Here is a 15454-nt window from a genome sequence, read left to right as displayed (position 1 = left end):
TAGCTGGGATTTGCGTCCTTTAATAAATGCCAGCAAAGTTTAGAAGATCTAAAGAGTGGTTACGAATAATAAACATAAGAACGTGAGTGTGAATAAGTTGCAGTAATGATTGCACACTAGGGTAATAACTGGTTCTGACCTGTGTGACAACAATAATTTGTGGCAATTATTCTTTTAATCGGTTAGACCATAGTTGCTAGTTATCAGCACCACATATTTTATTTTTTGAAACATTTGCACAGAGAATCTTCACAAAAATGGATAATTACTAAGGAATATTCTCAAAGGTATCACCTTGGCAGAAAAAGGGGAACATTTGTTTTTTCTATATTTATATTTTTTAATAAAATAAATGACTAAAGTCTTATCTAGAAAGGTAAATGGTACACTGGGTAAAATTAAAAATGTTGATGGGGAGGTTTAGCAAGGATTTTGGAATCTATTTCCCAGGAGTTCAATGCATTGTGGAGAGTCTGTGTTGAGTGACTCTTCTACATTTTATGTAAAACTAAGAAGAGCTGAGCTGCTTTGAAGGGTTTTTGTTTTTGTGTGTGATTTACGTCACAAATTTACAGTGGAGTTTTGACAAAATAATTAGAGAGAGGACAGTGATTTTCTGGGGCTTGAAAGAAATAGATGGATCTTGTGCAAGTATAAGTAAAATGCTGTTGATGCTGGAATGGAATAAAAATAAAAATGCTGGCTCAGGAAATCAGTAGAAGCAGTATTTGTGGGGAGCAAAGCAGTTACATCAGAAAATCTGGAGCTGTAACAGGTTAGTATTGAGGGGAAACAGAAGTGGGAGGAGAGTATCAAACATCTGTTACTGGAAGGTACAAGAGATTAAATGAACAGTGGGATCGTGGTGAAAGGCAACTGAACAAGAAAAGAAACAAGAAGGTATATCTGGACAAACTGCGAATGGCAACAGCAAATCATTGCTAGTAGATGTTGTCTGAAACAAAATCAAGACAGATGGATTACTGAAAGATAGATTGTTAATATATTGTATGCAAACTATATGAACTGATTTCAACTACTTTGTTGTGTAGGAGACCGTCGAAGTATTCTTGAACCATCCATCTGTGAAAGATGACCCAGATTTGGAAGGGCGCACTGCATTTATGTGGGCTGCTGGAAAAGGCAGTGACAATGTGCTCCAAACCATGCTAAGAGTTAAATCGGACATTGACATCAACATGGCAGATAAATATGGTGGAACAGGTCAGTCTTCCAATTAATATTGGTGGATTATTTTGTACTCTAGAGAGCATAATTAATGCAACAAGATATAATCTCTGCTGTTTTTAATCTAAAATGATGTTACTTTTTTGTTGGAGGGATGGTTATCTTGGATAATACCCACCACAGTTGTCCATTGGAAAGTGGTAGTGCAGTCCATGTGTTGAAGGGATGCCTACTCTGCAGTTGGGTAGGGATTCCAGGATTTGATCTAGAGATGAAGAAGAATTAGAGGTGTACTTCAAAATGGTGTGCAAATTAAAATGGTGGTGTTCCGTATGTGCATGCTTGTTCTTCTAGGCAGCAGAGGTTGTAAGTTTAGGATGAACTGTGAAAGTATCCCTGTTGAGTTGCTGCAGGACACCATGTAGATGCTGCACACTGTAGATCATGGCATTTGTGTGACAGAAGTATTAAATATCTATTGTTTTGTCCTGGATGATGTTGGGTGTTGTTTTATGTTGCTGTACTTGTACTCATTTAAGCAAGTGAACAATATTTCATTGTATTCTGCTTTGTGCACAGTGGAAAGACTTTAGGGAATCAGTAGGTATGATACCTGGCATAGAACAGCCAGCCTCCAAACAGCTTTTTATTGAAACAATATTAGGTCCAATTCAATTTATAACATACAGTATAACTTACCATTTATCAACGTAGCCTTATGGGCCTGTCCCACTTAGGCGACTTTTTAGGCGACTGCAGAAGACTATGCAGTCGGCACATGGTCGTCACATGATCGCAGGTGGTTGCCGGGGAGTCGCCTTCATGGTCGTGAGGAGTTCCCGTATTCTGGGAACTAGTCGCGGTTGAAAAATTAGCGGCGACCAGAATGAAGCCGCCATTGGAGTGGAGCAAGAATTCTCGTGCCGTAAGTGGGTTGCCAGGAGATCCTTGTAGGTTGCCAGGAGGTCGAAAGTTCTTGTATGTTTTCGTAGGTTGTAGCCGGTGCTGACGGGTGAATTTCATTGGCTCATTGGGGGAAAAAAGTAAAGCAGTAAGCAGTAAAAGAGAGGATGAGTAGAGAAAAAAGAGAAAAGCTAGAGATGAAGAGCGTGAGCTCTAAGAAGAGATCGAGAGAGTATAGAGGATAGCTCGGAATGATCTTCTCTCATATCCCCCTACCCTCCACTCCCCCTCTCTCTCTCACTCCCCCTCTCTCTTTCTCCCCCTCTCTCTTTCTCCCCCTCTCTCTCTCTCACCCTCTCCCCCTCTCAACCTCTCTCTCCCCCCTTCTCTCCCTCTCTCTTCTGTTTGCATTTATTTGCTTCAGTTTTATTTGTTTAAGTGTTATTTATCACATTGTAACTTTTGAAAGATTCAAGCGGGTATCAGTTGCTTTCTAAGGACTGAATCGGCCCTTTCGCGGGGCCTTTCATCGCCCGGCGCGGCTTAAAATTGGTCGCAGAATCTTCTCTCGCCCCGTGGTCAGGGCCACATCGAGGCGATCGAGGCTCCCGATGTTGACTAGAAATCAGTGCACTATAGAACTGATATACTGTTATCTGTTGTGAAAATTCATAGCTCCCTTTTATACAATGTTGCTTATTTGTAGCTTTACCAGGTTGAGATCTTTTGGTTGGTTGCTTTTTAATGGATTGTAATGTGGTAAACTTAGCATTTGAGCAAAATACTCAGGATTCTTTTCTATTCCTTCCCGAAAAAGTAGGTGCGAGTTCCGAGACTTGCAATAAGGAGAAAGATTGTTATCCTTGTTGGTAATAACCGAAGTTGGTGCTCCACAAGGCCTTTGTATTACTTTCCTCATACTTTGAAGATGGATTTACATTGACATGGCGCTTTTCACGTCTTTTTCAGTATGATAAAGTGCCTTAAATTAATTTGCCCGTGACCTAAATTGTGTTAAAATGTGTTTGACACCCCTGATCTAGAGAGTGTGGGAGGAGAGTAAATTCAAAACAGATCAGCAGGAGGTTCCAGTGAAAAACGTGAACAACGAACACTTTCATTCAGAAATATAGCATGGAAACAGGCCGTTTGGTCCATCAAGTCCACGCTCAAAATCGATCAATCATTCACACTAGTTCTCAGTTATTCCACTTTTGCACCTTCTCCCTAAACTCAGGGCAAAAGGCCATTTAACCCTCAAACCAGTACATCTTTGTGATGCGGGAGGAAACCGGAACACCCAGAGGAAACCCGCATAATCACGGGGAGAACGTGCAAACTCCACACAGGCAGCATCTGAGGTCAGGATCAAACCTACGCCTCTGGTGCTGTGAGGCAACAGCTCTGCCAGCTACATGTACACCACTCATGTTTAAAATGATTGTTCTGAATACTAGCCAATGGGCAATTGGACAATTTCATCTGTTTAGTTACAAGACACTGACGCAGTAATTGAAATTTACAGTGAGAAAAATCAGCAACCAAGATAATTTCAGCTTTAGTCTCAGTTTTGCTGACATTTTTATAGATTGATAAACTATTTTTCATGCTCAACTGTCATCTAATTCAATAAAAACTATCCAAAAATGAATTTTATTAGTACTTGATCATGATTTATAGTGCATAAATACAACCAAAATTGTGAAAAATAACTAACTGCGCACAATTATATGTTTATATTCCTGTTAATCTATGTAAGGTGTCCTTGAGATGTCTGAAAGGCGCCCAACAAATAAAATGTATTATTATTATTATTAATGTGGTAAACTGCTGTTGCATGGGCAAATATTTTAGGCAGGTCTAACCATGTTGCACCTTAGCATAAATAGTCACCTCATTGAAGAGAAGACAGCATGTTTTAATAAAGATTGTCTAATATTTCCATTAATTTAACGTTATCAGTTGAAAAAAAATAGGTTTTGGTCCAAAGAAGGCTGTAAACCCAGGCCATGTAATTATTTATGCTCATAGTTATTGAGGTAAAAATTGCACCCATATGATTCCAGCAGTTTTGGCAAAAGACTGATATTTTTCCCAAAAATAACAGATAACACATCAATTATATTTCATTAATTTAAGGCACTTTGTTATCATGCGCGCCAGATCGCGTCGTGCACACGCAAACGCAGCCCGATTCAGAAAGGCAAGCAGCTGGGAGAGACCCGCGGACCGGGAGTCTGACACCACTGCTCTAGATCAACCTTTCCCAGCTGCTTGCCTTTCTGAAATGGATAGGAAGAAACTGCAGAAGATGGTTTAAACCAAAGATAGACACAAAAAGCTGGAGTAACTCAGTGGGACAGGCAGCATCTCTGGAGAGAAGCAATGGGTGATGTTTCGGGTCTAGACCCTTCTTTAGACATCTGCTGCCCGTCCCGCTGAGTTACTCCATCTTTTTGTGTCTATCTATTTATGTAATATGATCCACATTTTCTTGTGCTCCAGATGTTGTAAGGAAGTTTTAACTCTGAGTATAGTACTTCACTGGCAATTTTGGAAACTTGCAATATGGTTTGATGTATCGGGGACTTAGAAAGTGGATTGTCAGTTTACACTAGGGAAATTCTAAAGCATATTTTTTGGTGTTCTGAGGGACAAGTACAATAGAAATAGCAAACATTTGAGGTAGATATTGTACTTGTGGAAGAATAAATATTAATGGATTTGCACAAATAACAGAGTCGAAATAAGTACAACTTTGTTGGTACTTAGGCAAAGTATTCCTCTCATCTCTTGTAAAATGTATATGGGGAAGGAATTAATTCAGTTTATTCAGGATTGCAACATTAAATAATCCAAGAACACAAGAAAATAGGATCAGACGTAGGTGAGAACTATTTCTGCACTGTATCATCTCCTTTGCTCTATCTTTAGTTTATTTTTGAGATACAGGTGGAAACGTGCCTTTCGACCCACCAAGTCCACAGTGACTATTGATCACAGGCACACTAGTACCATGTTATCCCATTTTCACATCCTACACACATGGGACAGTTTACAGAAGCCAATTAACCTACAAACCTGCACATCTTTGTGGGAGGATACGGCGGAAACCCACGCGGTCATAGGGAGAACGTACAAACTCCACACAGACAGGAGCCTTAGCTTTAGCGCCGCACCACTGTGCCGCCCTAATATATTGTATGTGAGATTGACTTGATTGAGTATGCTCTGATCTAATTGGATAGCATGTAAAAACAAAACTTTTCACTGTACAAGGCAGTAATAAACCTAAATCTAAGCCACTTGGCCCCATCATCCTGCCATAGCAGAACCATCAAAGGCCTCAGCACCCCTTCTGTGCCACTTCCACAGAATCTCCTCTTTAAATACCTGCTGCAGTCAAAAATTGGTTGTCAAAAATTGCAGCAGGATCTTGATCGGTTGGCGAGGTGGGCTGAGGAATGGTTGATGGAATTTAATACAGAGAAATATGAGGTGGTACATTTTGGAAAGTCTAATGTGGGCAGGACCTACACAGTGAATGGTAGTGTTCTGGTAATGGTGGTAGAGCAGGTACAGGCATCACAGGTGGATGGGGGGTCAAGAAGGCTTTTGGCACATTGCCTTCATTAGTCAGCGTATTGAGTATAAAAATTGGGAGGTCATGGTGCAGTTATAGAAGACGTTAGTGAGGCTGCATTTAGTGTATTGTGTTCAGCTCTGAACACCATGTTACAGGAAAGATGGAGAAGTTGGAAAGGGTGCAGAGAAGATTTTCAAAGATGTTGCCAGGACTCAAGAGTCTGAGCTATGGGGAATTGACAGTCTCGGACTCTATTCTATGGCGATGAGGATGAGGGGTGTATAAAATCAGGAGAGGAATAGATTGGGTGGACGCACAATGTCTCTTGCCCAGAGTGGGAGAATTGAGAATCAGAGGGCATAGGTTTAAGGTGAAAGGGTAAAGATTTTTCACCCAAAGGGTGGTGGGTGTATGGAACAAGCTGCCAGAGGAGATAGTTGAGGCAGATAGTTATCGCAACATTTAAGAAGCAATTAGACAGGTATATGGATAGGATAGGCTTAGAGGAATATGGGCCAAATGCAGGCTCGTGTAGATGGGACGTTAACCGGTGTGGGCAAGTTTGGCCGAAGGGCCTATTTCCACACTGTATGACTCTACGACTCAAGCTTCCACAAATCTATGGGATAGAGAATTCTAGGGATTCACCAGCATCTGCGAAAATTAATTCCTAAACATCTGAGTTTTAAATGACCACCACCCAACCCACCAAATAATCCTGTTACTATGTCTGCTCATCCAATAGTCCCTCTCGGGTGAACCCATCGTGACATGCCCTGTCATTTCCCCCCTTCCTCCTTAGGATCTTCTCTATTTCAGTAAAGTCATCCCTCCTGTAAGCTCCAAGGAATACTGACCTAACATCGTGAGAGCGCAATCTGTTCATTCAAAAATTAGCTTTGTACATCTCTTCTGACTTTACTAACAATGCTTGTATATTCTTTCTTAAATAAGAGAGCCAAAATCTTACACCTTGTGTGGTCCAATTTACACCAACTTTCTGTACATTTGTAACAATACTTCTCTATTTAATCATTTCAAAATCCAAACAAAAAAGCACAATTTGTGATTTGTCTTAATTGTTTTCTGCATCTGCTTGCCAGCTTTTATGTTCCATGCACAACAACAACTTGAATCCACTTTAATTTACTTATTTGCTATCTTTCCATTTCAATAAAGGTGTGCCTTTTGATTCCTTCTACAGAAGAGCATGACATAGAAACATAGAAACATAGAAAATAGGTGCAGGAGTAGGCCATTCGGCCCTTTGAGCCTGCACCGCCATTCAATATGATCATGGCTGATCATCCAACTCAGTATCCTGTACCTGCTTTCTCTCCATACCCCCTGATCCCTTTCGCCACAAGGGCCACATCTAACTCCCTCTTAAATATAGTCAATGAACTGGCCTCGACTACATTCTGTGGCAGAGAATTCCAGAGATTCACAGATTCTGTGTAAAAAAAAAAAAATTCTCATCTCAGTCCTAAAAGATTTCCCCTTTATCCTTAAACTGTGACCCCTTGTTCTGGACTTCCCCAACATCGGGAACAATCTTCCTGCATCTAGCCTGTCCAACCCCTTAAGAATTTTGTAAGTTTCTATAAGATCCCCGCTCAATCTTCTAAATTCTAGCGAATACAAGCCGTGTCTATCCAGTCTTTCTTCATATGAAAGTCCTGACATCCCAGGAATCAGTCTGGTGAACCTTCTCTGTACTCCCTCTATGGCAAGAATGTCCTTCCTCAGATTAGGAGACCAAAACTGGACGCAATACTCCAGGTGTGGTCTCACCAAGACCCTGTACAACTGCAGTAGAACCTCCCTGCTCCTATACTCAAATCCTTTTGCTATGAATGCTAACATACCATTCGCTTTCTTCACTGCCTGCTGCACCTGCATGCCTACTTTCAATGACTGGTGTACCATGACACCTAGGTCTCGTTGCATCTCCCCTTTTCCTAATCGGCCACCATTCAGATAATAGTCTACTTTCCTGTTTTTGCCACCAAAGTGGATAACCTCACGTTTATCCACATTATACTGAATCTACCATGCATTTGCCCACTCACCCAGCCTATCCAAGTCATCTTGCAGCCTCCTAGCATCCTCCTCACAGCTAACACTGCCCCCCAGCTTCGTGTCATCCGCAAACTTGGAGATGTTGCATTCAATTCCCTCGTCCAAATCATTAATATATATTGTAAATAGCTGGGGTCCCAGCACTGAGCCTTGCGGTTTGTCCTCAGATGTCCCCACTTTTCCCCTCATTTTCCAAGTTTTCACTCAGCATATTAATTGTTGCAGAAATCTTGATTCCCTCCCATCTATTTTTGTGACATCAGAAAACCTGGTTGTCTCACACTCCCTCCTCCATGTCATTAATATATATTGTAAATAATTGAAGGCCAAGAACTGATCCTTGGGGCATTCCATTAGTTGTATCCCTTTTGCTTAAAAAACAGCCATTGATTCGGACTCCGCTGTGACATTTATTCATCAATTTATGTAAACATACTCCATGCAACAGTGTGAGGTTATCTTGCACATCGGCCTTTTATTTTTCACCTTATCAAATGTTTTCTTAAATCTAAAATACACCACATCTACAGTTCCCCTTTATTAACTCTGCTTGATTTATCCTTGTAGAATTTTAGGGGAAGATTGCAACCTTCACGTGGTCCGCCCTGTTTCGACTAATGCAATCAACTCGACGTGCACAAATGGAAGATCAAATAGAACAAATTGTCCAACAACTTTAGGCTGTGCACGCCACACGAAAGAAGAAGTAGAATTTTAGAACATTTATCAAATTTATCAAATTTGATTTTCCATTCTTTGAACCACATTGACGGTTTGCTTGCATTAAGCTTCTCTAAATGACTCGCCATGTTGTCTATGCGTATAGACTCTAGCATTTTGCCAACCACAGAAATTAAGTTAACGGGACAAAGTTACCAGCTTTTTATTTTCCATTTTGAACAAGAGAGTCACATTTGCAGCTTTTCATTCCACAAGTATCATCCCAAAACGGTTCCCACTTCCTCCTTGTTCCTGAGCCTGGAAATCATCTCTGCATCACTGGCAGTACCCTTGCCTGTCTTGCAGTTTCCTATTGGATATAACATTCTCCCCACTTCCAGATCTTCATTTATCACTCTACCTTTCAAAATATTTTTCCTGTCCACATTCTTCCCGCAAAAAATTATGTTTTGGCTTTATTCCTTTGATCTCAGTTTAATTTCACCTCTCCTTCAAATGATTTTACACTAAACGTACAGCATAAAGTTAAGTTATTGCTATCATTTCACGTGAAAAACCTGCTTGGAACGCATAACTGCACGCATTATAACCTGAGGATTCTAAATCTTGGGAAAAATAATCAGTCCATGAATATGTGGAGTTTGGAGTGAAGGATGTGACCTTCAGAATACCAGGCAATTTGCATGCCCACGGAATAAGGGTACAAAATGAAACACAATTTAATACAATTTATGCATGGTTAGAGTTAAATGTATGATTGTTGTGGAAAGATGCAATACAGTACATATCCCTCTAATAGTCAGAGGGCTATTTTGAGACTAGAAATAGAAATGTGAAATAAGTAAAATAACTCCACTTTTTGAAAGAAACTGAGGTACAGAGAAATGTCATGCATACACCTATGTAAACTGGAAACAGCCATGAAGATACATTTCAATGGACTGTGTCCTGCTGATATGAGGTAATTATGTTGTGAAAAAATGGGGTTTCTGCAGCACCAAGTTACAGCAGACTACAAGAAGAATATTTGTGGAAATTCAAATCCTACCTTCCATAGAGGAAGGCGTACTCCGTCTCTCAAATGAAGGGAACAAATTAAGCCTATAACTCCACAGAAAATAAAAAGATAGTTGGAGGGAGATATGCAGCAAATTGTATTGAAGCCACAAATATTATTAGTTATGAAACAATAACCATGTGTATGAAGGAACTGCAGATGCTGGTTTAAACCAAAGATAGACACAAAATGCAGGAGTAACTCAGCGGGATAGGCAGCATGTCTGGAGAGAAGGAATGGGTGACGTTTCAGGTCGAGACTCGGGTCTGAAGAAGGGTCTTAACCAGAAAAGTCACCCATTCCAGAGATGCTGCCTGTCCCGCTGAGTTACTCCAGCATTTTGTGTCTATCTATAACCATAACCATCTGTATGGATAATGTACAGGGAGAGAATATGCAGGAACACTCAAATGTGGATCATTACAAATCACCTAATATTTAAAGTTAGAAAGCACTAGATTATATGTTTTCGGAAATCTCCAGGAGACAAATATGATTGCCCAGAAAAGGATACGACAGGATAGGTTCACAGTTTTCAATCGGGAAACCTTAACCAGTATTATTTTGTGGTACATGTTCTGGGTGCTAAACCTACAACTAATAGCTATTTTGTAAAGTATATAATCAGGTTTTTATTCAGTAGCATCACTCATTCAAGCCATTAGGCTGCTTGCACGTTGAATTAAAGAAGAGTTAGGGTGCCCCCTTTAGTAACCACAGGCACTGCCATGATTGCTGTAGACTGTGGCTTTAGCTTCTCACATAAGTAGTGCTGCAGCACTGAACTCAGGGTGTGTTCATTGCCAGTGTTGTCTAGCATTGCTTAGCTCCATGGTGACAAATGAATACTGTGCCATACGAAATTCAATCCATCTGTCTATCCATAGACACTGACAGCACTGAAAGCTTTTCATTGTCTAGCTTAATGGTGAAAGTGAAATTCCTCCTCCTTAGTGTCGGAAACAAGTAACACATTTGCAGAAACTGCTCTACAGTGCTTGTCGTCAGTTACTGGACATGACGGTAGCTGAGCTAGCTGTTCAAACAAAGCCCTTTTTGTATTTGCCTGGCCCGAGAATCCTCCTGGTCACTGTGACTCCATCATTGAAAATTGGGATTACAAGACGACTTGTGTACTTGGAGTGGGAAACAAGCAAACAACATCAGAGTGACTGATATTGGAAAAAAGCAGGCCATGCTGACACAGCAGCTCTTTATTGTTGTGCCATTATGGGCATCCCATACGCTACTTGTTTAACAGATTAACAATAACCATTTCATAAGTGGAAGAGCATTAAACAGAATTGAGATCAGAAAGGTCAGAACTTGCCAGCAAAAGGCATGAATGAGCCAAATCTTCTGAATAGCAAGAGATTGCTTTTCTAATTCTTTACTCCTTAGCAGTTTTAGAGCTTGTTGAGCATTTGACATAAATCCACAGCTATACGATTAGTTGTGATGTTTTGTTCTTTACCGTGACAATAAAAGACTGTGAATGCGTGAGCAAATAGAAAAGGCGTCTCAAAAAAATATTACGAGGTTCCTTCATAGAAGTATTTACACTTCCCAATGCGCTATCAAAACAGTTTTCATCTACATCACTCTGCCAAACCTTTAATCTCTATTAAAATTGTGACCATTACATTTCATGAACAAAAGAAATGCTATAAAATAGGGTGATATATGAGTTACATACTTGTGCCTGCATGCAGTCTTTTGTGTATCTTGGCTCAACATGGTTTTGTCATGGGAAGAGGTACATTTACCCTCTCTACCCTTTTAGAAGATGTATAATTAAAGGCTTGGGATTTAATATTTCACACGAACATTCAGAAAGGGAAAAGCGATAAAATAGTCTTTTCAATTTGCTGTGGTCAATTTTTCTCACCCTTTTACGCTGACAAGCATTTTCTATTGTGCTCTTGATGTGGATATTAAGCTCCTGCTTGAAAATTGTGTGAGTCCTTAGATTCTGTTTTAATGAAACATAAATCAATTCATAATACTTCCGAAGGCTTATTTCACTTGAAAATACCCATTTAGGATAGTATTCATCTTAAGCAGTTCCTGGGGCTTAAAGGTAATTTGCTTCAACTCTTGTTTTGGGGGTTTTGAGGCACCTGATAAGGCTAATGTGGGAATATAGTCCACAATAAAGGTATATCACAAGACCCTGGAAACGTGGACCACTTCTCATATTTTGGGTGCCACCTCTCACTAAATACAAACATCAGTGATGAAATTCACCACTATTTTCAATGCTCCCAACATTGTCCCAACAGTGCCCTCCAATTCATGGAAGGATAAATCAATAAATGTCATTGTCCTCTCCCAGGCCAACATTCTCCGTATCGATGCCCTAGTTGGAATGATAATGAATGATGTTTAAGCATCTGCAGAAGAACAATCAGTGTGTTCAGAAATGCTTTTGTTATCCTAGGGCGTCACAGAGGCATAGCGGTAGAGCCTGAGTTTGATCCTGACCATGGGTGCTGTCTGTACGGAGTTTGTATATTCTTTCTGTTACCGCGTAGGTTTTCATCGAGTGCTTCGGTTTCCTCCCACACTGCAAAGAAGTAAAGGTTTGTAGGTTCATTTGCTTTGGTTAAATTGTAAATTGTCCCTAGAGTGCAGGATAGTGTTAGTGTATGGGGTGATCACTGGTCGAAGCAGACTCAGTGAGCCTAAGGGCCTGTTCCCACGCTGTATCTTTATCTCTAAATCTAAAGCAAAGATAGACCATCAAAGATAGACCCGCTGAGTTTCTCCAGCATTTTTGTCTACCATAGACCATCTGGCTGATATTTCTTAGAATAGTTAGCACATGAGTATAAATCTAGAATTTGCACTGTATTAAGAAAATATATAAAGTGCTGGAAGACCTCAGTGGAATGGGTGCATGTGGGGAATAAATGGACAGGCGGCGCATTGGGTTGAGACCCTTCTGATTGGAGGGTGTGTGGAAAGCTGGATATGAGGGTTGGGGGGCAAGACAGAGCTTGGTAAGTGATAGGTGGATACAGGTGATCAGGAGGTTGGCAATGGGGAGTAATGTGACAAAGGTTAAGAGACCTCTTTAAACTTTGTCTTCTGCATCCGGTGCCCCCGAGATGACATCGCTTGCATCAAAGCAACGGAGTGCAGACGAGGCAACTGTTTCGCTGAAGATTTTGCTTGGGTCCACCGATGCCTGCTGGTTGCTAACCAGTTTAACACACCTTTAGTCAAGGCCTGCAATGGTTCACTTGCACCTCCTCCAACCTCATCTACTGTATCCAATGTTCTCGGTGTGGACTCCTATATATCGGCGACACCAATCGCAAACTGGGCGATTATTTCACTGAACACCTACACTCGGTCCGCCTTGGCCTACGCGATCTCCCAGTTGCCAAACATATCAACTTCCCTACCCATTCCCATACTGACCTTTCTGTCCTGAGCCTTCACAACTGTCAGAGTAAGGCCACATGAAAATAAGAGGAATAGCACCTCATATTTTTTGGGCAGCGTACAACCCAGTGGTCTGAATATTGACGTCTCAAGTTTCAAATCTCTACCTTTTCATACCTCATGTTTCCCTCTCCCCTGACACTCCGTCTGAAGAAGGGTCTTGACTCGAAACGTCACCTATGCATATTCTCCAGAGATGCTGCCTGACCCGCTGAGTCACTCCAGCATTTTGTGTCTATGGTGTGAACCAGCTTCTGCAGTTCCTTCCTACATATTAATTCCTAAAGGGTCCAATTCTCTCTGGTTACCATTTTCCTCTTCAGCTACATAAAATATATTGGGAAATGTCCTGGGATGGCCAGAGCCATCACTTGTTCCCTTTTTACCCTCCTGAATTCTTGTTTTAGCTTGTTCTTCAGTTCCTGAAACTCCCCACGGATACACACGATCCCAGTTGCTTATGCCTGCTCCATGCCTCTTTCTTACTCTTGACCAGAAAATAATACTTTCTAACTTTGTGAAGTTAATCCAAAAATCCTAACTATTTTGCCACACGTTGTTATTTTTTTTGCCACAGATCATTATTTCCTGCAATCCTCTAGAGCAATCAAATGTTTCATTGGTTTACCATTATTTGTTTTACCTCTACAATTATTATTGTTTCCAATATATAATCAGGGAAGACTACACAAAATGTGTATGTTTATTTCAGATTTATGTTATATTCTTGCATGTACAGGATTCCAAAATTGAAATGAAATCATTTGAGCCAACAAAGTAGGTGCGAGGATAAATGTTAAAGGTTCACTAGTTTTATTAAAATCCTTCAGGGAAAGAAATCTACTATCCTTACATAATCTGGCCACGGCATTTTGGTTGATTCGGAACAGCCGTTTAAAATGAGCAAACAAAAGATTAAATTGAAAATCACCTGGAATTGCTCAAGATGACTCAAAGCCATCAAACCCAGTCGAATAGCAGAGTGCTGCTTACAAAGATCAGGAATCTACTCACATTGGGAGAAATTATTCAACATCTAAAGTTGACATTGACGGAAAAACTTTGTTCCTTTAGGATATCAGTCCTCTAGACTCAGCCTATCTAGAGTATTTCTTGACAATGCCAGGGTGGACCTACTATAGGTAGTGGCAGAGTGGTAAAGTCAGACATGGGTGTCCCAAAGAGTCCTCAACATTAGATCCCATGAAATTTACAGACACCCGTTCAAAAACAATCATAAACCTTTTGCTCATTACCACTCACTGTCTTCTCTCAGCTGATGAATAAGTACTCCCTCATTCTTAAAGCTCTTGGAAGATCATCAAGCAACATAAGAAAATAAGAGTAGGAGTTGGCCATTCAGTTCCTGAAGTTTGATGCTCCATTTAATATGATCATCACTAATTAGATGCTCATCTAAGCCAGTTACTCAGTTCCCCATTCCAAACTCTTTCAAAAGAGTCTGCCCTCTCTTTAAATACTTCCAATGATCTAGCTCCCACAGCTTTCCAGAGAAGACAATACCAGAGATTCATCCGAGAGTAACAATGATATAGTGTACACTGGGCAGAGAGTTTCCTTGCCCTTCACCAAGTAGAGTTTACGAACACCATCATTGACCAAGTTGTTGATGTTGGCAGACAGATCCTATGGCAAGTGTTGCGGGGAGTAAGCAAGGATGGTATTGAAAGAAATTATCATCTACACATTTAGGGGGAAAAAAAATTCAACATCACTTGGTGGATATCACCTGTATCGTGCGGCACTACAATTATGATCATATGAAAATGAATGCAGTGGCTCAGAAATGCATATTCATGAAGCACCATGGGGAAACAGCAGCAACAGCAGCAGAATTTTATTCATCATAGCCGAGCATGTTACTTGGCATTCTGATTGTGAAGAAAGGCACAAATTGTTGCTAAAAATAAGATATCAATGAGAACACAGGACCACGGTAGAAGCATGCTACATGTAGAGTTAAATAGCGTCATAACCTTATAGATCAGATTAAAACCCTGCACTTGGCCTGCACTGCTGATTGAAAGTGGACAATTAACATAGACTCATTAACTTTTCTTTGATAACATACCCAACGTATTTTAAGAACTGTACTTAATGGTATTTATTGGCCATGAATAGATATAATGTGCATTGTAAAAGTTAGAAATTAAATTGGAAGGGTTAATCTATCTATGTATATTTGTCAATATGGTCCTGATCAAAAGTTGAAATTCCATTTGAAAATGTTTGGTGTTTTTATTTTCTACGTCTAGCTCTGCACGCCGCAGTCCTTGCGGGTCATGTCAGCACAGTGAAGCTGTTGTTGGAATATGGGGCACAGGTAGATGCCATGGATGTGATGAAACACACACCACTTTTCCGGGCTTGTGAGATGGGCCATAAAGAGGTGATCCAGACACTCATTGAAGGTTAGGTTTATTTGTTATTGCTGTAAGTGCTGCAACAGAATAATACTTGTGAGTGCAGGTATATTTATGAATACC

The 15454-nt window shown here is 40.5% G+C and overlaps 1 protein-coding gene across 3 annotated transcripts in view; it reads left to right on the top strand.

Annotated features, from left to right (window-relative positions):
• Positions 1-15454, top strand: part of invs (inversin) — a 182774-nt gene that overhangs the window by 104585 nt on the left and 62735 nt on the right. For all 3 annotated transcript variants that reach the window (XM_033043058.1, XM_033043051.1, XM_033043043.1), the window contains exons 9-10: positions 1053-1224; positions 15224-15379. In XM_033043058.1, the coding sequence (XP_032898949.1) occupies positions 1053-1224; positions 15224-15379 (328 nt within the window). The remainder of the gene's footprint in view (positions 1-1052; positions 1225-15223; positions 15380-15454) is intronic.

Source organism: Amblyraja radiata, chromosome 2 (genome assembly GCF_010909765.2).
Source record: "Amblyraja radiata isolate CabotCenter1 chromosome 2, sAmbRad1.1.pri, whole genome shotgun sequence".
Taxonomy (NCBI): domain Eukaryota; kingdom Metazoa; phylum Chordata; class Chondrichthyes; order Rajiformes; family Rajidae; genus Amblyraja; species Amblyraja radiata.
This window is presented reverse-complemented; position numbering and strand designations above follow the sequence as displayed.